Below are 22722 nucleotides of genomic sequence, written 5' to 3' on the forward strand. Positions count from 1 at the left end.
CTTTCTCGTACTTCATTCACTTGTCTGCGATTTCCTCTGTTCAGACAGTTGAGGCGTGTGTTCCTTTTTAGCTTCCTTTCTTTTGTCCCCTTCCCAAAGGTATTGAATGTACCCCCCAACACCCTCAATAATCAGGACAATTTTTCAGTCACTATTTCCCTAACCTCTCTTTAGAGTACTTCTGATTGTTAATGTCTCTTCTTATCACCTGGGTGTCCCACAACAGCTCTTCTTTGTTTTGTGGTTGTTCTCACCCACTGAACACTCAGGAAGCAGTACTGACCAAAACGCACCTAGAAAGGTAGAATAGTTTGGAACTTTATATCAGAATGTCATGGGCTGGTGATCAGCATCTTCTGAAGAGAGATTTTAAATTTCTATTTCATCGGATTCCTCTAGGTTCCATAATATAGTAGCAGGGGGATTGAGTTGACTTGTTTAAAAATTGAAAACAAAAATACCTCAAAAATTGGCTAGAGACGTTCATTTTTCCTTCATGCATCATTTAAAATGGTACATTCCTAGGTCAGAGAGTCCTGGCAAGGTCAGCTAACTATAGTTGTAGATTACCCAAATTACAAAGGGTAACCCATAGTGGTACATCACTGAAAACAACAATTACCTCCACAATATAGCAAATGAGATGAATTTTTGGGCTGGTTGTTGATTTGTTATACCTGTATTCACCAGTTAAGCCTCTCTGGGTGAAATTCACCCCTGTGCTCACACAAGGCTCCGTGGATCACTTAAGGCCCACTGAAATTCATGTTTAAAGCTTAAGCAGTGCATAAAGCCTCTACACTTGGATAAATTCCACCCTTTGAATTGGAGAGGTTTGCCTAGAGAATGTTCCACAAAGATGTTTTTGTCTTTGTAGAAAATAAGTTTGCTGCTGCTGCAGTTGAAATTAAGAAAGCAGAGGTTGAGCACCTATTGTCCAAGGAGTCTGACTGTCCCAGGGTCATACGTGTTCCCTTTTCTGAAGTAAACACCATCATGGGGATCCATGGGGATTGCACCGCTACAGACTAGGGACCGAATGGCTAGGCAGCAGTTCTGCGGAAAAGGACCTAGGGGTGACAGTGGACGAGAAGCTGGATATGAGTCAGCAGTGTGCCCTTGTTGCCAAGAAGGCCAATGGCATTTTGGGATGTATAAGTAGGGGCATAGCGAGCAGATCGAGGGACGTGATCGTTCCCCTCTATTCGACATTGGTGAGGCCTCATCTGGAGTACTGTGTCCAGTTTTGGGTCCCACACTACAAGAAGGATGTGGATAAATTGGAGAGAGTCCAGCGAAGGGCAACAAAAATGATTGGGGTCTAGAACACATGACTTATGAGGAGAGGCTGAGGGAGCTGGGATTGTTTAGCCTGCAGAAGAGAAGAATGAGGGGGGATTTGATAGCTGCTTTCAACTACCTGAAAGGGGGTTCCAAAGAGGATGGCTCTAGACTGTTCTCAATGGTAGCAGATGACAGAACGAGGAGTAATGGTCTCAAGTTGCAGTGGGGGAGGTTTAGATTGGATATTAGGAAAAACTTTTTCACTAAGAGGGTGGTGAAACACTGGAATGTGTTACCTAGGGAGGTGGTAGAATCTCCTTCCTTAGAGGTTTTTAAGGTCAGGCTTGACAAAGCCCTGGCTGGGATGATTTAACTGGGAATTGGTCCTGCTTCGAGCAGGGGGTTGGACTAGATGACCTTCTGGGGTCCCTTCCAACCCTGATATTCTATGATTCTATGATCACCGTGCTGGTCAGAAAGAAGGCACCCTCAAATAAGCTTGTATCTTAAGTGTAGGGTCAGCAGGCAGTAGTTACCTAGGTTTATATAGATGGAGATAGGATAGAGATTGCTTTCAAAATCTAAAGGATTTTAAAGCCACCAGAGGATTAAGGGATTTCAGAGAGGCCCTTGGATGGCAGGTAGGACTCAGAGAAGTGGCACAAGGACCCACACAGAATGCTGAAGGAACTTGATGGATATTTGTACATCTCTTGCCCCTATTGAGACTGGGCCCTGCCTAGTTTGTGGCCAGACTAGAAGGCAATTTTATGGGGTTGAAGAAATGCTGTCTACTTTACAGTTCACTTACATTCTGATCTAAGTTATATTCAGGTCTGAGTTTGAATCAGCAATACCCTGATATTGATTACTATTATTATTATTATTATTTATCATTTTACAATGCCCAAATATGTGGTAGGCACCTCACAGCATTGACAGAAGACATGATCCCTGCCTTGAGGATCTTACAATTCAATAGGTGACATGATACAAGAAGTGGGGATTGCAACCAATAGGTAATATGGGGTGCTGCGTGAGTTATAGCAACAAGATTACACAATTACCAAGATTAGTCTTTCTCCCAGGCTGATTCAGTCATCAGGTTGGGTTTTTTAATAGTAGCTGATATGATAATAAATTGTTGGCTCATGTGGGCATTTCAGCAGAATCGAGTCTTCAGGAGGTTATTTGAATGAGGAGAGTTTAGCAGCTTGGCAGACTGGAAGAAGGAATGTGTTCCAAGCATAGAGGCCAATATGGAAGACAGCACAGAAATACTTGTGGGACTATCTTTTTCACTAATTATTTGTGAAACCATCACCTTTATCCATTAGTACATGTAAGACCGATATATTTTCTAACTGTTGTATAAAGCCAAACCTTTTCATGAGCATAAAATGAATTCTCCATTTTTAAAAAGATAATGAGGACTAAAAGGAATCATTTAAGTCCTAAATCTTGTTATAACATCTCTGTATTTTTGTATTTTTTCAGATGTATAACAGATTCTGATTTCTACTGCACATCATCAACTAGACATTTTATAGATGTTTGCCAGTTTATCTATTAACATTTCTAAAGTGCTTATCACTATAGTATTACTGAGATATTTGATGACAGTATATGTTGCTCGGGTGAGATTAGAAACTGGCTCATTTTCTCTAAAATTGCAATTTAATTAGTAGGTGTGGATTTGACCTCTTTGGATATTAAATTTAATATTCATGTCTGCTTATCATGGCAGTGTTTTAGAAATAAACAATTAAATAAGGTTCAATTCTTCTTCAAGTGATTGCTCATGTCCATTCAACTTAGGTGTGTGTGCTCGCCACATGCACCGGTGCTGGAAGTTTTTCCCTCAGCAGTATCCGTAGGAGACTGGCTCTGGCGCCTGCTGGAGTGGCACACGTGTGCCACGGCATGTAGGGCACCACCGGTGCCCTCCACCCTCAGTTTCTTCTTGCCGCCAGTGACGATGCATGGAACTGTTGCTGTTTCATCTAGAGCTGTTGCTTTTCTTTCATTCGAACTCTTTTGCCTCTTGCAAATATTACTGTATACAGTTTCCCTCTAGTTTAGTTCAACCTATTTATTAAGTTAGAGACTTAGTAGGTCCCTAAAGGGACTTCACCTTGGGACAGGGCATGCCCCGGTCCCCAGGCCTTAAGCCCTGTGACCATGCCCATTAGTGATCCACATAACAGTTGTTTACAGCGCTTGGGCGAAGGTCACATTAGCGATAAGTGCAAAATCTGCAAGTCCTTCAAGCCCAGGATGAAGAAGGAACGTGACATTCGCTTGAAGGCGCTCCTGATAGAGCTGCCCTTACCCCGATGCTGGAGCAGTGCTCCGATTCAGCACTGAACACCATGACCTCGGTGCGCAGCGCCCCCCCGGTACCGTCTGCGAGCCGGTGCCGGTCTCCTTCCGTGGCTCCAGCCAAGAAGCCCAGGAAGACGGGGCGAGGAAGGTCTCCAATTTCCCGCAAGGGAAAGGACAAGTCTGGGGTGGACCAAGGCCCTGTCTCAGGCGCCTCTTAACCACCTTTGGGATCTCGGGCCCCAGCTCAGGTTGAGAGGTGCAGCCCATCCCACTCCGCGTCGGCTACCCCAGATAGCAGCAGAGGTCGTCAGCTCTGGGTGTCATCCTCGCCCGAGGCCCTCCAAGCAGCACAAAATAATATGTCCCTCCCAGTGTCGCGCACTCCGAACCCTTCAGGATCACAGTCCCGGGGTAAACCCATGTTGGGACCAGCATAGTCTCCACCTTTCCAGCAGCGCTTCCCGTCATGGGGGAATGTCATGCCAGCGGTCTCCCCCTCACAGCCGACATGCTTCTGATCATGATAGGCAGACACTTCATAGCCCCATCCGGACTTCGGACAAGGGCTGAGAGGTTCGAGGCGCTGCTCGCCAGTGACCGGGTGCAGTCCTCTGGAGGCACGCGCCCCCCGGCAGGAGTTCCGGAGTCAGTGCCCAGAATCTGTGTGGCACCGGTACTGCTCCAGGGACAGATCGAGGGACCAACGTTACCGTTCCCCAAAGCGTCGCCGATCCCCCAGGGTGGCGTCATCACGTGCAGCTGCATCTTCTCGACGCCAAGCCCGCTCTAGTTCCCGATCCCGCTCCACATCGCGGTACCACTCATGAAGCGTGAGGCATAGATCACCAGCCTTTGGCCATCGCGGATCCGCTGAGCGTTGCCGGTTGCCAAGGCCCCGGTCCAGACGCACGTCGAGGTCAGCCAGATCCAACTCTGGGAGGGGCGACCGGTACCAATCGGGACAGAGCCACCAATCAGCTCCGTCTTGGTCGCAGGGGAGCGACTGCTCGGGCTCTGGCTCTGGCTCAGGTTCGAAGCAAGGTTCCCTAGCAGCAAGACAGGCTCCAGCACCTACGGTGCAGACTATGTCAATGGCACCGCAGCCAGGCCTGTGGCCTCAGACTCCGTGGCCGGCACAGTGGTACCCATGGATCCCATGGGGGTTCACTCAGTCCTCTCAGGCCACCTGCTCAGTGTCCGGAGCTTCGGAGAGACTGGCAACCGCCCTTTCCCATCCCCCTCCAGCCCAAGAGACCCTGGCTGCAGGCACCCCGCAGGCACAGGAGGAAGTGGGTGAGCAAGCCGCCAGACCACCTCTGGTTGCAGAGGACCCCCTGGTACCAGCTTCCTTCTCATCATCGCCAGGTGAGGCCATAGTAGGGTCCCTTCTACCGGTTCCCCAGAATGATGCTACGGCACATCAGGAGCTGCTAAAAATGGTCGCCGCCAACCTGGCTCCAACTCCAGGCAGAGGAGTTAGAGGAGCCCACAGACTCCCTCTTTAATGTTCTCTGCCCCGTGGCCCTGGCCAGGGTAGTTTTGCCCCTACATGAGGGGATTGCTAAAATTACAAATGCCCTCTGGCAAGCCCCCTCCTTCTTGCCTCCAATCTCCAAGAGGGCGGAGCGCAAGTACTTGGTGCCATCCAAGGGCCACAAGTACCTTTATACCAACCCTGCTCCCAATTCCCTACTGGTAGAGGCGGTCAACCACAGGGAGAGACAGGGTCAACCCGGGGCTACCCCTAAGAATAAAGACTCAAGGAGACTAGACTTGGTTGGGCATAAAGTTTATTCATTCTCCAGTCTACAGTTGTGGGTGGACAACCGTCAGGCCTTACTAGGCCGCTATGATTTTAATATGTGGCAGGCAATGACCAAGTTCATGGAAGTCTCTGCATTTCCCCTGACCCCAGCTAGGGTTTGCCTACGCATACTAGGTCACATGGCGACATGTGCATACGTGGTGCTCCGCACCAGGCTCCGGATGTGTCCCCTGCAGCAGTGGCTAGTGATGATCTTCTCCCAGTCCAGGGGCCACCTAGAGAAGGTTGTCACCATCCCCACGATGGTATTTACATCGCTGCGATGGTGGACTAACCCCGGGAAAGTCCTGGAAGGAGTTCCCTTTGTCAGCACCCCTCACTTAGTTGAGTTGGCTTTGGACACCTCGGACCTCAGATGGGGGGTGCACCTTGGCACCCTCCAGACCCAAGGTATGTGGTCCCCAGAGGAGTCGATAATACACATAAACGTCAAAGAGCTCAGGGCAGTGCACAGAGCATGCACAGTCTTTCTAGCTCACCTACCGGGCAGCGAGTCAGAGTCCTCATGGACAACACAGCCTCGATGTTCTACATCAACAGGCAAGGCAGAGCATGATCCTTGGCCCTTTGCCAAGAGGCACTCCATTTCTGGGACTTCTGCATTGACCAGGATGAGATAAACTGTTTTATTTGTTTGGTGAAATTATGAGGTACGAGGTGCAATGCAGTCCCTTCATTTGGACCATGTACCCTTGAAGAGTCTCATTGACTTCAGTGGGTAGAGAAGAAGGTAGAGCAAAGCGCACTATGGGGGTGTGATTTCTACAGCGTACTAACATCTTGCACATTAATTGGTCCATGTAGACACTGGTGGAGTGCTTTAACATGGTGTTAAAGTGCATTAGGGAACCTTTAGTTCACACCAGCAGGGGCTACATGGACCAATTAATGTGCAGCACCTTAGTGTGTTTTAGAAATCCCGCCATAGAGGACAGTACTATGTAGGCAAGCAATTGCCATGGGTATATGGGTCAGAACTAGCAGACTCTATTGCATGATTCAGGCCTTGAGTTTATTCTCAATGCTGACAACCCATTCTTCTTCTTTCGTATGGGTTGGGTAGGTAGCAATGACTACAAATGTATATCTTAAGTTTGATAGCCAGCACATTGCCGCAGCAGTGTCCATGGATAAAGATTGAGTAAAATCTGAATAAGGCATGTGCTTCATTATTGCATGTAATAAACTGTATTGTTTCAATGCACTAAGTACCTGCTACAAATGCTCTCAATTCCCATTGGCATTCAGTACCTCACAGGAGAGGTTCAGCACCTTGCAGGATTGGGTGCTTAATTATCGCATTCAGTACGTTATTTGTAAAAATGTATAGACATTAGTTTGGTGTTTTTATTTTTACTCTAAACTGTGCTGTCAGTTTCTTCATATTTCAGGAAACGTTTCCCAAAGATTGGCTTTTCTCTGTTCTTTTACTTTGTGCATATACCGCACATTGCTTATAGTCTACTTCACTGTTGCCCTGAGTAGTAAGTCAGGGTCTGACCTTGCAAGGAATATAGGAAATCAATGGGATTCTGTGCTGGTGAATTTTTATGCCACCAAACTTTATGCCCCATTCACTTTCCATATCCCTTTGCAGCATCAGGGCCTTAGAATCATAGAATATCAGGGTTGGAAGGGACCCCTGGAGGTCATCTAGTCCAACCCCCTGCTCGAAGCAGGACCAATTCCCAGTTAAATCATCCCAGCCAGGGCTTTGTCAAGCCTGACCTTAAAAACCTCTAAGGAAGGAGATTCTACCACCTCCCTAGGTAACGCATTCCAGTGTTTCACCACCCTCTTAGTGAAAAAGTTTTTCCTAATATCCAATCTAAACCTCCACCACTGCAACTTGAGACCATTACTCCTCGTTCTGTCATCTGCTACCATTGAGAACAGTCTAGAGCCATCCTCTTTGGAACCCTCTTTCAGGTAGTTGAAAGCAGCTATCAAATCCCCCCTCATTCTTCTCTTCTGCAGGCTAAACAATCCCAGCTCCCTCAGCCTCTCCTCATAAGTCATGTGTTCTAGACCCCTAATCATTTTTGTTGCCCTTCGCTGGACTCTCTCCAATTTATCCACATCCTTCTTGTAGTGTGGGGCCCAAAACTGGACACAGTACTCCAGATGAGGCCTCACCAATGTCGAATAGAGGGGAACGATCACGTCCCTCGATCTGCTCGCTATGCCCCTACTTATACATCCCAAAATGCCATTGGCCTTCTTGGCAACAAGGGCACACTGCTGACTCATATCCAGCTTCTCGTCCACTGTCACCCCTAGGTCCTTTTCCGCAGAACTGCTGCCTAGCCATTCGGTCCCTAGTCTGTAGCGGTGCATTGGATTCTTCCATCCTAAGTGCAGGACCCTGCACTTATCCTTATTGAACCTCATCAGATTTCTTTTGGCCCAATCCTCCAATTTGTCTAGGTCCTTCTGTATCCTATCCCTCCCCTCCAGCGTATCTACCACTCCTCCCAGTTTAGTATCATCCGCAAATTTGCTGAGAGTGCAATCCACACCATCCTCCAGATCATTTATGAAGATATTGAACAAAACCGGCCCCAGGACCGACCCCTGGGGCACTCCACTTGATACCGGCTGCCAACTAGACATGGAGCCATTGATCACTACCCGTTGAGCCCGACAATCTAGCCAGCTTTCTACCCAACTTATAGTGCATTCATCCAGCCCATACTTCCTTAACTTGCTGACAAGAATACTGTGGGAGACCGTGTCAAAAGCTTTGCTAAAGTCAAGAAACAATACATCCACTGCTTTCCCTTCATCCACAGAACCAGTAATCTCATCATAAAAGGCGATTAGATTAGTCAGGCATGACCTTCCCTTGGTGAATCCATGCTGGCTGTTCCTGATCACCTTCCTCTCATGCAAGTGCTTCAGGATTGATTCTTTGAGGACCTGCTCCATGATTTTTCCAGGGACTGAGGTGAGGCTGACTGGCCTGTAGTTCCCAGGATCCTCCTTCTTCCCTTTTTTAAAGATTGGCACTACATTAGCCTTTTTCCAGTCATCCTTAGTGAGTTCCCCACTTGTTTGTGTGGGTCATTTAAAGGTGATAGTAAGAAGAGAGAAAGAAATATGCTGACGATTAGGAAATGTTCTTGTAAACCACAAAAGTTTTGGCAGGAGGATACAGAGGAAGGTGTAGTACCTAAAATATTTCTGACTCACTGTTAATGGATTAGTATTTGAGTTGATGGTGTACTTTAATGTTAAGTGTTGTTTCACCCCAGGCAAGCTTTTACGTATCAGGTTTGTGTCCAGGTGAACATCACATTCACCAGCTTTTGTCATTTATAAAAAAATACCTTTATTTAAATTTTTTATAGATTATTGTAATTCCAATTAATAAAATGTACAGGTCCATGGCAGGGATGTGCTTATCATTAATAAATACACTACATTAACAGTCAAATCATGGGGTTTACAGTCAACTCCAGAAGATTGACAATTGAACCATCCAGATGACTATGCACGAGAGGGAATTTCGGCCCTATGTACCCCGCCCAAGATCTCTGCAAGGCACTAGGTATGTCCAAAAAGAGAGGAATCCTCCCTTTAAGACTGCAGAGCAACAAGGGAGACTACTCCAGCCTAATGCTGGAAGTGGTTCTCATGGTCCTAGCACATTCCCTGGTTGAGAGGAAGGATTCAGCTTATTAAGACGTGTACAAAGTCTTTCAAAATAGAACTCAAAGAGTAAGAAGTCTTCATCCCAGTTTCAGTTGGACTTAGCCCCTCGCTCCTAAATGTCTGTCCTTTCTTTAAAATTCATTTCTTCACCCCATTCCCAAATGGCACTGCCCTTCTTCCCTGAGGGTCTGGCTTCCCTTCAGAGTTCCAACACTCTTCTGCTCCAGTTCCTGAGGGTCTGGCTTCCTGTTTTCACAGCACCTCTTGCCTGGAGTTTGACCTTCTCCACAGGCCTTCCCTGCTGGTGTCTTCCCCCTACTGACTCACGGCCCTGCAGGAGACTTTTTACTCCCTGCTGTCTGCACACCTCTGCCAACAATCACCTGCAGCTGTCTCTCCCTTTGAAAGACTCAGGTGCCTTCCCTTAAGCCTAATTGGGCAGTAAGTAATCAGTCCAGCTGCATTGGACCCTGCTTGCTCATAAAGGGGCCAGTCACCTGTGACAGGCCCCAAAATATAATCACTGAATTGTTCACTACTTCTGCAATTGGTAGGTTGGTTTATCTGGAGTTGGGCTGGATTTTACTTTTTGTTATTTTTTATTAACTAAGAAAAATAATCTATAAAAATCAGCATCCCCTCCATAGAATAGAGTTGTGAAAAGACAACTGCAAAACCAGAAATTTTCTAATGTTGCCTCTTTTTTTTTCTGGATTTGTTTTATTTTTATGGATTGTATTTTATTTTTTAGTACAGTATGTTTTTGTCATGTGATTCAAGAGCAGTAATTAGCTGAAACTTGCCATCCCTGCATGCCATCCATGCAAGATTACAGGATGACATACTCTCACCAGATGACAGCATAAACTGATATTTTTAGAACAACCTGCATCAGTTGGTCTCCCAAATGCTTTCCTCTTTGTATCAACAGCATTAGGATTTTATTACAGGATGGGTCTTTGCAAAAAATTTTTCCTGTGAATGAGCTGTAGTGATTGTTTAGAACTGCAGGTTAGCATTTGTTCTGAAATGTCCTACTGCCTAATAACTGTGATGGTTACAAGTTGATTTCTTTTTAAAGAACATTGTGCCTTTTTTTAATAATCCTTTAAAAAACACAATTTTCTTAAAGAATCAAGCACATAGAGGTTCATTTTAGAAACACAGGGTCAAGAGCGGTCTTTTTTTAAAAAACACTTTTTCATGTGAATTCTGTGCTTGATTAAGGTGATGGACAGTTCTGGAGACTGCTGTATATTATGTTCACAGATAGGTACAGCACAGACCGCAGCAGTTCAAGCTTCCCCACTCAGATACTGCAATAATGAATGCCATAAGAGCCTGTAAATTGTGCTCTCAGTCTCCAGGAGCATTTAATCCTTGGTCTTTCTACTGAGATGGCCAGCGAGGGTGGCAGTTGTTGTGGGGTGTGTGAGGTGGACATCTGTTGAGTGGTAATTGGACTGAGAGCACTAAACTCATTTCACAGAGGTCACGGCGTGGCCCTGAAGGTCTGAGATCAGTTTCAAGAGAAAAATGCCTTTCCGGATTATTCTAGAAAGAACAGTGGGTGTTTGTGCACATTTTCATTCTCAGTTAATGTTTTCTCCAGTCTTTTTTCTTATATTGCCTTGTTTCAAAATTCTTCTTTTCCTGATTTTCACAGAAAAGTAATTGATTTCAAGGAGGGCTAGAGAAATTTGATGTAGTGGGAGAACTTTCTCTCTGTCGCATTTCCTTCTGAGTTTCTGCCCCTCTGGAGCTTGTGATAGACGAGATTGTACCTTTCCTCTATCATATCTATAGGGCGCGCCTTCCTTTTAGTGATTTTTGCTTGGCTTATTGGCCTGTCATTTTCAGTTAACTTCAACAGAAAATGGGAAGTCTGTATGGCAGGAAGGATCCTTTTAAAGAGGTGCTCACGACCCTAATCTGACAGAGGAAAAGCAAGTTGTCGGTAAATACATGTGGAGTAATGAAGAGTAGATTTTATGTTTCTATTGCAATATAATCCAGAATTCACTATGTCTAGTTCTGCTGTCAGTCAGCAAGATACTTTTTACCCTCTCACTGCGAAAGTGGCATTTGTTCTTCAGATACAAAAGTGGTAGTAAAATCCTTCCTTCTACTTCATAGAGGCACTAGGATACCACTTCCTCTTCCTATTAACACATGTAGCAAGACCTGACCTCTCTCTCGTGTTCCAGAGAACATAGGAATTATCTACCGTGCCAGCTAGCACACAATGTCTGATGCAGAGCATGATTTCACTATCTTGCAGGCATATCTAAATCCTCTTCCTCCAGCTAACTAACCTGTACGTTTGGTCAGCAGCATCGTGCCCTGCAACTGCAGAATGCCGGTAGTGCTGAACATGCAAGTTGAAATCCTGACCCAAGTCAATGGCAAAAGTCTCACTGAGTTCAGTGGTGCCAGGATTTCACCCACGGTTGATACCACTGCTCTCCCCGTGTGTAGGTCTGTGGGGGAAAGACAGAGTTCTGCCCATCGAACGGTAAGATCAGAGGCTTCTCGGATATTGTAGAAACATAATGTCCTGTACTTAAACTTTTTTGAGCAGGCCAGTTTCAGCAGGAGCACATTTGCTGTGACTTGCACTTGGGGAACATCAGTGCGTCACCTTTCTATTTTGAAGAAGTTTCCAGTGCAGTATAATGAACACCAGTGGGAACCAAAGGGGGAAAGCAGTCTGTATTAGGTAATGCTTAAAGAGTTTCCCTCTTGGTCCCTGAGTTGAGATCAGGGCTTGGGGGACTTAATTCCAATTTAACAGTGGTGGAATGATGTTATATAGTGGTAAATTAAATGTTATTGCATAGAGGGAAATCCCATCTCAAACAACCAAGTCACAAAGTATGCAAAGAGAAGTGGTTCATAACCTGTGGGGAGCAAGCTGGGGTGAATAAGACAGGAGGAGGAGGAGGGGGCAGAATGAAAGGACTGTGTGTTGTCTGCCACACAGTCACTTGCAAGTTAAATACATTGAAAATACTAAAGCATATGATTGATTGATTGATTGATTACCTTGTACCTTCTCCTAGTGGAATTAACAGAGCCATCATCTAGGATTCAAAATGTTAATTGCGTATTATAGAACAGAACATAGTCTTGAGCTATCTGTAGTCAAAATGAATTTATAGTCAGTGATTTTAAAAATATGGACACTATTTTCTTAATATTGCTTGCATGCGTGTGCACACATACACATTCCCGTTTGTTACAGGTTACACACCACTGTGGAAAAAGTCCAGTGGCCCTCTTCGTTACTGTGGACTTCTGTGTGCAGAGGGCCAAAATCAAAGCTATCATTAGCAAAGCTGCTACATCTGCTTACACTGGTTCTGAATTTAGTGCAGGTGCGTGCATGTGTGTGTTTGCGTTAGAGTTGTTGGTATTAACTCCATAGTCAAGGTGCACTGAGGTTTACACTAACAGTGAGACTGAAATGCCTTGGTGTCGCATGTTGCTGGTTCAATTTAGTCTCCAAATTTGGCACAGAAACTCTTCAAAGGATCATTGACTTTTCTGTTTGCATAGGAAACATTTAGATATGCTCCCTATTGGAAATTCTGCCAAACCCATGGAACTAGGGAGCCCACCTACCCATAGGAGCCAGAGAATTGACTGGGCTGGGGACAAGTGGGCAGGAGTCCAGGGAGTCAGCTAAGAGATCTGCTACCCAGGTCCACTACCCACCCACCTACATGGATTCCCCATTCCTCCCACAAAACCCAGCCAACTTCTGACCTTCTCTTCAGCTGCCCTTCACCTGTGCCCTAACTCCATTAGACATTTTTCTGCATTGGTTACATCTGTTCACACTTCAGCTTTAATTATTCCTCTCACCCTGTCTCCATCAGTAATAAGGGAAATGGTGTGGGCGGGACAGCTACTGGTGCCTCAATTGAAGATCGACCAACTTGTCTTCAGAGACTGTATCTCTGTAGCAAACTTTTGTGGTTCTCCAGATGGGGGTCCCCCCTGACTGACTGACCGGAATCAGACTGGAACGCCTGTTGAGGAGGGTTAGGACTTCCCAGGGATGCGGGGGGGGAGGGGGGCTTAGGTGAAAAGGAAAGAATGCCTATTGGTGCTTTAGGACACAGGTGGACACCTGTGGGCAATGGAAAGGAGGTATTTACAGTTGAGTAGGAGAACTGATCAGCAGAGGGATGGATGGAGTGTTGAATGATATAACTGCTTATTTCCCTGTGTTTTAGTGGTGGGATATTGCAGTCTAGCCATCTTAACTCAAAGCTAACAAAGTTTATCATGGGCAAGTCTATGTATATGATAAACTGTAATGGGACAATGTTAAAGTCTATAGGTTACGAATTTAACCTACTTCTTTCTTTTTGTTGGTGACAGTCCAGGCAGATGCTACCTTAGCTGAATGTTTCTCTTATTTAACACTGTCTCTTTGCTAAGCCTCATTCTAGCTATTCTTTATATTGCCCAGTATATTGTTTGTAGTTTCAGAAGAGTATTTGATGGTGCAAATTACAAAAATTAGATATGTGATTGTCTATCCCTAATATTTTCTTTTTTGTTCCTACTCTTTCTCAATACAATTTTGAAATAGTTTTTTTAATGTAAATGCTGAATAACTTACTCAAGACCCGATTCAGTAGTATGCTTAAGTACATGCTTAACTTTTCAAGTATGTGAATAGTCCCTTTTGAAGTCAGTGGGACTTTTTACATATGCTTAAATGCTCTGCTAAATAGGGAACTTGATTTGATGCTGAGGAGTGAGTCTTTCTCCTGTAATTAATTAGTAGTCTCTAAGGTGCCACAAGTACTCCTTTTCTATTTACAGAAGGTGATAGCTTCCAACACCACCAATACCAAGGAATTAATGAAAATGTGGGAGTATGAGACCGAAAAGGGTGTGTACTTATTGTACTATATAAATCGCTGCCCAGATTATATTGTGAGTACTAGACCTGGCTCACTTTCATCAAATGACCTTTTGTGATAGCATCATCGCACATTTACTAAATGGAATCCCTGCTATCCAGCCAAATTACTGAATGGCGGACGTTAATTTACTCTTTAGAAATGAAAAAATCGATATGTTTATCCATGCAGAAATCCCCTTATTCATCAAATATAGTCTATCTAAAAATACATTATTAAGGATGAAGCCAAATTTTGATTGAGTGAAACAATAATTCATCTGCTTTCCAAGGCATTCAGAATGAAGTTCTCCTGTAATGGTACAGGGAGCAGCTGTCGTTCTCTTGCTCCAGTAACCAAGAGGCAGAATTAAATTTCTGTCAGTCATTTGGTAGTATAGGAATAGGTCATTTTAGTAAAATGTTATTATAGGATCAGTGTCTGGCAACTTGAGAGGGTGGAGACTTCAGAATATTCTAGCAGCCAGAGATAGTCACTTGATGACAACATTCTAGTTCACTGGTTGATCTCCTTTGTTGTTACTCACCCTGGAAATAAGGAACATAGCCAAACTAGATCAGACCAGATCAGATCAGTGGTCCATCTAGTCCATAGTGACACTGCCTGATAGTGACCAAGACGAGATGTTTCAGAGGGGGAAAACATTTCCTTTTATTAGTTTTCATTTTGTTGCCTTTCAGTTTCATTAAATGCCCCATTGTTCTTTTATTACACAAAATGCTAAATAATTTGTGTTGGGTAAATTTTCAAAAGCATTTATGTGAAGTAGGAGCCTAAACCCCCTTTTCAAAAGTCAGCTAGGGCCAGATTTTTAAAAGTATTTAGGCCCCTAGCAATGCAGATAGGCATCTTTGTGCTTTTGAAAATCCTCTACCGCATAGTTATGTGCCTAAATACCTTTCAAAATCTGTCCCTAAGTGGCTTTGAAAATTGTCCCCTTTGTCTGAACCAGTCATAATTTTATATACCTCTATCACGTCCCTTTACTCATAAGTGGGAAGCTGATGAGGACGATCTCATCGCAGTCGCCTCCAGCACCTGACAATACAGCTTCACAAGTTACACAAACTTATTTGTAACTTTTTGTTACCTTTTCTTATACATACTTATTAGTCTCTCATTTCCATGTTAATTCTCCTCTCCCAGCAGTACAGAGTTAGTGTTAGTCCAAACTGGTGTTTTCTAGCTTTTTAGTTTCTTTAGCTTTTCTTCTTCTCACAAACATGATTACTGTGCAATTTCTTACAGATAGTGACCATAACTGAACACAGTACAGTAGGTGATGGCATAACATACATTAATATAATGGCATTAGAACATTTTTTGTGTTATTTTCTATCTCATTCTTTATATATCCTAACTTTTTCTTTCCTTTTTTTTGACCACAGCTGCACACTGAGTAGAGGTTTTCATTGAGCTCTTCACAATGACATCCAGGTCTTTTCCAGTTACTAATTTAGGATCCATCAGTGTAATTTATGTTTGGGGATTAGTCCTGCATATACAGTACAGCAGCTCCAGCATTGGGGGAATGTAGAGGTGAGCGTTATGCTACCTTGCATACCCCGACTTGCTCTGTGTGCTCCTCAGCTGTAGCTGAGGATGTGGCCCTTAATGTTTTTGATTATCACTGAATTTGTAGGGGCTCACCTGTTGGTCTAGTGGTGGCATGTTGTGCCATGTGGAAGGTCAGAGTTCAGGGCCTGAGCTTTTAGTTCATTGCTCCTTGCACCAGCAGAGGCCAGAAGTACAGAGGAAGCAGCACCCTCAATCCCAGGGAGGAAGGGAGCAACTTGTGCTTCTCTTTGGCAGCATCCTCTAGCTCAGTGGTTCTCAAACTTTTTTTTCCGCAGATCACTTGAAAATTGCTGAGGATCTTGGCAGACCACTTAATGATCTTTCCAGATGTTCGTACCATTAGCTGACTATTGTAAAGCGCTTTAGATAAAAGCGCTATATTAAAAAAAAAACTTAATAATAATGTTTTTTGTTCTACAAATAAAAGCACACAACTCGTATTTTAATATCGGTAGTCTTACCTTTCTAATGCGATGGATGTGCCCTCTCCCCACCACCACAGCACCCACAGAGCTGGGGCTGGGAAGGAGGGCCGTCTCTCCCCAGCAGTCGCAGCCCTGGAACTGGGGAAAGTCGCTTCTTTCTCTGGCCGCTGCAGCCCTCCACGTCCCAAATTCCCCCCACCCCCTCTTCTCACCCCACTGTCCCCTCCAACCTACCCCTTATTCCCTCCAAGCCACCACCTCACCTTACATGTGTGTCTTCTCCAGGGTCCGGCACCTAATTAGTGGAGCCACGCCTGCATGGCTCCACTAACTAGACGGGTGACCCTTCATTCGCTCATGTGCGGCCGCCCAGGTGCGCACCTTTGAGGGAACTATCCGCAGACCACCTGAATGGAGCTCGCGGGCCACAGTTTGAGAACCTCTGCTCTAGCTGATGCCTGTAGTGATATTTACTGTCTGACTCAGACAGAAGTTGTGTCCATCCATCTGGTGATGTTGGGAAGGCCCACAAGGGACGGTAGAGAGGAATGGGTAGACAGACTGGTGGATCCTTCCACCAATCATCTGGAAATATATTGCATTTGCAGAAGCTTTATTAGCTTTCCTGCAGTGTGTTTGTAGCCATGTTGGTCCCAGGATGGTAGCAAGGCCAAGTGGGTGAGGTAATCTCTTTTATTAGACCAACTTCTGCTGGTAAAAGTTACCTCACCCTCCTTGTCCCCTGATTAGGTTTCTGTCATTCAGACTTGATCCGTAGTGTTCTTTAATTAGGAGGGTTTGTTTAGTTTTTGGGAGACGCTAAACAATTTGACATTAATCCTTCCATGCCAGAAGCCAGCATTTGCTTGATGCTTAGGGTTGTTATACAGTGTACCATGTTTCCGGCAGGAGAGCTCTGAGCTTGCTGGTTCCAAATGGTTAATGTTGTCTGTTGATTTCAGGTGGGTTATTTTTTACACCTAATAATCTTGTTTTCTTTTCTTTTGTTCCTTCTTCCTCTCCAGGCCCTTAAACTGACATGAGACCTAAAGAGAGAACCCTTTGCCAAATCTGCTGTCAGCAAGTGGACAGTGATACCGTTTACAGCTTATGATCTTTGTGAGCCCTGCATTATTTTCCTAATGAAGCAGAGACTGTTAATGGGCCCCTTACCCAAGCGAAGAGCCTCCTTTTTCGGAATTGAACTCGTTCTAAAGTATGCAAAATCTTCCTTTTATGGGATGGTCAAGCACCTACTGTGGAGACAATGTTCAGCACCATCCTGTTGAGAACACACTGTGTAGCCTTTACAGTAGTTATTTGTCAATGAGTATGTGGTGTTTCAATATATTAATGGTTTGTGGGTTATTTTAAGTTGGCTTCTATTTTGGGGGGGGTCTCCATCTCACCCCTCTAACCTTCAGTTTGTTTTGTTTTTTAAAGATGTTTTAACCATTTTCTCTTTCTCTCCTGGTGCATCTGAAATACAGTGTATGCACAATGAAAGGCTATACTAATTACCATTACCCAACATAGCTTCAGACATCAGCACTACCTGAGTATGTAGCATTCATTACACCAAGCAACTGACTGAAGTCCAGAGAGAGGTGGCTTGTGGGTTTTGTTTGTTTGTTGTCTTTTTTTTTCAAACCTTTTCTTCAATTTAATGGTACATACCTTGTTTTTCATAAACAGCAAACCAGAGTTGATTACATAACGAGAGAAACTAGCAAGGTTGCTAGTCCTGTCCAGTGTTTATAAGGACTGAGTGAGAGTGCCATTTCATCATATTTACTGATTCGGCACCTGATTTGATTTGATCGATCTCACGTATTGCATTATGTTAGCACAGCTGCCCTAATGGTTGCAGTGAATAGAATTAGTCTGCCTCAGCAGTTTGGAAACTGGTTGATCTTAAAACAAGTAATAAGATAAGCTGTCCACCCATTGCCAAACAAGTTGAATGTAACCACTTGTGAGGATATGGTTTAAAAAGGAAAGGGAAGTAAAATATATGACATTGCAGAAAAGATAACTTACAGTATATGCATCAACAGTGACTTACAGTAGAGTCATCAGAAGTTCAAATGCAGATCACTGCAGGGTAAGTTATTACATCAGTGATTTTTTTTTACATACATATCCTTGATTATTTTTTCCTTCTCACTATGCGTAATCCAATCTGAAAGAAGCTGTAGAGGGAAAGGCAAGAAAGTAATGCTATACAAACAGCTTTTCATATAAGCTTAGATTGTAATTGGATAAATGACACTGAAAGACAAGGCAGTTTTTTATGTTTTGCTTATATGGGTTTTCTTTTGTAAAATGAATAATAATGAATAAAAGGTATGGTGCTGCTGTATAGATTCTCTCTATAATCTGGAAAGCTTGATTACTTTTTATTACTATTTTTTTGCGGGGGGAGGAAAAAAGAGGAGGAAACACCAATGGTACATAAGAACTTGGTATGAAGACGCTCTGAATAGGACAGTGTATACATACTTCTCCAAAGTGATATATGAAGACTTTTTTCTTTGCATAAAAGCATTATGCATATAAATATATAAATATATTTTATTATGTACAGAAATGGATCATTATGCATGGATGTTAGGAAAACAAGCTAGCATTTTAACCCAAAGTTTCAGTGCATGAGTTCCCACTGACAAATGTACCATGCAATGTGGAGTGACTCCCTTTCACCGCTGCCACCACACATACACACACACACACAAACTCACACGCACACATTTGTGGGCCCCATCTTGCTCCTTACTTTCCAGTTTCCTGAAGTAATATTGGTGAAATAACAGCTCCTAGTGTGATGGAAATTTTGTTTTGTATTGTAACCTCCTCATGCTTGTGCTGTTCTGTTTTATAGATGAACCTGTTGATTTCATCCTGCCCTTTACTGAATATGTAAACTCTGTGCAGTTGTGATTATAGTAGACCCGTAGCATATCAAGCAGCTAAGAGTTTATCATTTTCATTAGGTGAAACAACATTTTTTTTAAATTAAGGTGGTCTATTTATCAATGGCAGGGACTAGTTTATTGTTTTTTTCTTTATCATCAGAATTAGTTGATGATGCACATTACTGATCTCCCCAGCTGAGATGATATTTCGGGTAACCAGCTACCCAGTACGACAATGGTGTACAGCAGTCATCTGTTTTAGGGGTCAGTTCACTTACAGGAGTCCAGATGCAGGCACCTTTTACCAAAGTTAGTAAAGAGCTTTACTGCAAGCCTTCACTGTACTCGGCGTGTATAACAGTATCTGTCAGGTTTTTGGTACATCATTAAATGTGAATTAAACTGAGGGTGTTTTTCTTTCTTTGTCTTCTGTGGTATTGTGCTTGCTGATTGACACTTTTCAATCTTAAAGTCTCACTCTCTGATTAATAGGAGGGCTGTGCACAAGTACTCTGGTACAAAGCAGGCTTTGTGTTTATTTCTGGTGTGACGTTTTGTTGAACTATCTATTGTCCACTGGAGGATGGAATACATCGTGGCGCTGTCATAGAGCAAGCAGCAGATTCTCCCTTTCACATGGTCTAATTTAAGGCAGGTTACAAATACATAGGTAGGACAGGATTCTGGTACTGAATCTACCTACCGTATATATTCACTGACTGCACCTTTTTTATTTGGATTTCTTGGAGAAATATTGGACCAATCTGTCTGCTCACATAACTTAAATGGCATAGTGCCAACAGAAAATTTGGCCCACTTTATAGAGCAGAATAACAAAACATATTGGGTCAAATTCTGCTCTCAATTACAATGATGTAAATCTGGAATAACTGATGGTAGTGAGTTACTCCAGATTTACAGCACTGTCTCTCCGTGATGCACAACCCAAGCACCCAGGCTCTGCTCTAGGGATCTTCTTGGGAGCAGGAACAAGGAATCCTCCTCTCCAGGCCACTCCATAGCTGGTACTCCCAGCATCAGAGCAGAAATAGCCTTAGCACTGCCTTGCCTGTGTGCCCCTCCACAGCGGGGAATGGCCATCAGATCCATGTAGCAGCAGATCCACCAACTGTGCCCCATCCCCAAATCCCTTCTGGGCAGTACATACTGAGGTGAGCTCCACGTCTTCAGATATTCAACTCCTGCAGACTCACATTGCAGCAGAACTGCCCCTCTTCTTCCACTGCAGGCAGAACCTGCTTGTACCCATTTTGGAGGACAGGATTTATGCCAGTGACCAGGATTTGCCCCATCGTTCACAGTTGCACACAAGGAGATAAGGCCCAGTGCTGCAGTCTTTACTCAGATGAAATCTCCCATTAAATGGGCTTGCCTGCATAAGGAGTGCAGATTGTGTTGTTAGAGTCCTTTGTTAACACCAACAAAGTTCTGTTTTGACGTTATGACTACGGCAACAAAGACGAGTAATTTTATTTTTTCTTGGTACGGAACTAATATGTCTAATGGAAGGGAAAGACTGCTTGTTTGAACAAACTGGGCTAAACTTTGTTACTGCAGTGTTAATGCAGCGTGACTCCCATGAGATCAGTGGAGTTACGTCAGATTTGCAAAATATGGTCCACTTTTTTTTAGAAAATGAAGAAATACCAGTCGGTTCAGAGACATCCAATCAATGGCAGAGAAGTTATAGAACCTTTCAAACAAATCAAAATCAAAGCTCAAGCAAATAAGGGGCCTCCCACTGAAGTTATTATTCAGTGCTCCCACTGAAGTTAATGACAAAACTCTCATTGGCTTCCGCAGTGCAGTTTTGGCCTCCTAGTGTTAGGGGAAAAAACCTGCACTACCTGGGGAGGGATGGACTAGAAAAACATAGAGGTTTTTTCTCTCTCTAATTTTGGCGGCCAACATTTTCAAACTTAAATATGTGAAGTTAAGCACCTACGGCTGGAATTTTCAAGGGGCATAAGGGAGTTAGGTGCTCTGCTTTCATTGTTTTTCAGTGGGAGTAGGGTGCCTCATTCCTTGAGACCCCTTGGAAAATCCCAGGCCTAAATGTATATTTAGGCACATAAAAAGGGCCCCAATTTTCAGAGGTGCAGAATAGTCACATCTCTTAGAGCATCCAACGGCAGCCATGGGGACTGAGCACCTTTGCAAATCAGATCACTTATTTAGGTGCCAAAGTATGGATTCAGGAATTTTTGAAACTTTGGCCTTTGTTCCAGGAATATTTTTGAGCATTAACACCCCCCCACACACACACACACAAAGATCATGCCCAACAGATAAAGTCTCAGAACACATGCACAGGTGATTGTTTAAATGTTGTGTTTTAAAACATTCTAAAAAGGGTAATGCTTATGCAGTTTAGACAAGTCTGCTTTTATTTAATTTTCTTTGTGAAATATCTTCTCATATGAATAGTTGGTTAATAGGCCACTGCCTAACTCCAGAAATATTGTACTACTGCTTTACAAAGCTGAATGTTGGGACATACATTGCTCTAAAATTATGTCATTGCTTGGCAATCAGGCTCCTATAATTGTTTTAGTACATTATGTACACTGGAAATGTCAACACATGTGCAGGAGGACCAGATGCATTTTGTTAATATGGGGGGGTGGAGGGGGGGAAATGATTGTACGTTTTGGCTTCACATGTTAAACTTTTTTTAAAAAAAAAAAGTTGCATGACTGGAAAATAACCTGTATACAGTATCTGTAAACCTGTTTTATCTGTTTTTGTTTCACCATGTCAAGCCATATACATTGGAAAAATATTAAATCGACAGCCTTTATGCATGGCTGTCTTTACATACTGAAGAACTGAAGAATTAATTTGGGCTTTCTTGCACTTTCATGTTGCGTTCTTACTGAGGACTTTGTAAATTAGTTGCTGCCCTGGATGAATATACTACCTTACTACACAAAGATTGGAAACATGTTTGATTTTAAAATCTTCCCCTTTCCAAATGAAGTAGAGATGCAGTGCTTACTCCACTTGGTGTTAGTAGATATTGCCTTGTGTATTCCTTTTTAAATTGTAATCTAGTTTGTAAAAGAGATGGTGCCGCATGTAAATAAAGCATAATGGATCTCTACATTGAATGTGCAGCTTTGTTTTTGTCATTCTATTTTATTACATTTCAGACATTTAAACCTAGAAATCTGGAGGGGAAAAAATAACTTATAAATTTAACTAAATATAGTTGGGTTTTGTTTGTTTGGTGTGGGGGGGGGGGGAAAGGGGGGCTCATCAAAGCCCAATGATGTCAATTAGAATGCTTATTTACATAGCCTTCATTGGATCAAGCCTATACTGAAGACATTCATAGAATCTCAGGGTTGGAAGGGACCTCAGGAGGTCATCTAGTCCAACCCCCTGCTCAAAGCAGGGCCAATCCCCAATTTTTGCCCCTGATCCCTAAATGGCCTCCTCAAGGATTGAACTCCCAACCCTGGGTTTAGTAGGCCAATGCTCAAACCACTGAGCGATCCCTCCCCCCGTTTAGCCGAAGGTTGAGACATTAAGAACAATAGGGCAGGGCATTCTCAGTAGCAATCCCTTGACTCGGGACGATTCATTCCCATGAAAAATGCAGCTAAACCCAGACACATTTATAAAGTCTCTTATTCCAGGCTCTGGGGTCCCTGGGTTCTAATATATATAAAACTAAACCCTGATTTCTGCACCAAAAAAAATAGCCAAACTTGGTGTAGGAGTATTGCACAGAGATTAGGGAGAAATGGCAG

The 22722-nt window shown here is 43.6% G+C and overlaps 1 protein-coding gene across 5 annotated transcripts in view; it reads left to right on the forward strand.

Moving 5' to 3' along the window:
• The window catches only part of FOXO3 (forkhead box O3), a 156112-nt gene extending 134042 nt beyond the window's left edge, over window positions 1-22070 (forward strand). For 3 of the 5 annotated variants that reach the window (XM_075126628.1, XM_048844856.2, XM_075126627.1), the window contains one exon: window positions 17057-22070. In XM_075126628.1, coding sequence (XP_074982729.1) covers window positions 17057-17074 — 18 coding nt within the window. In that variant the 3' untranslated portion in view covers window positions 17075-22070. Of the gene's footprint in view, window positions 1-11422; window positions 11604-12332; window positions 12466-13927; window positions 13998-17056 lie in introns of all 5 variants that reach the window. The other 2 variants (XR_007355872.2, XR_007355870.2) reach the window with 2 other exon arrangements.
• Window positions 22071-22722: the final 652 nt, after the last annotated feature.

This window comes from Caretta caretta, chromosome 3 (genome assembly GCF_965140235.1).
Source record: "Caretta caretta isolate rCarCar2 chromosome 3, rCarCar1.hap1, whole genome shotgun sequence".
Taxonomy (NCBI): Eukaryota; Metazoa; Chordata; order Testudines; family Cheloniidae; genus Caretta; species Caretta caretta.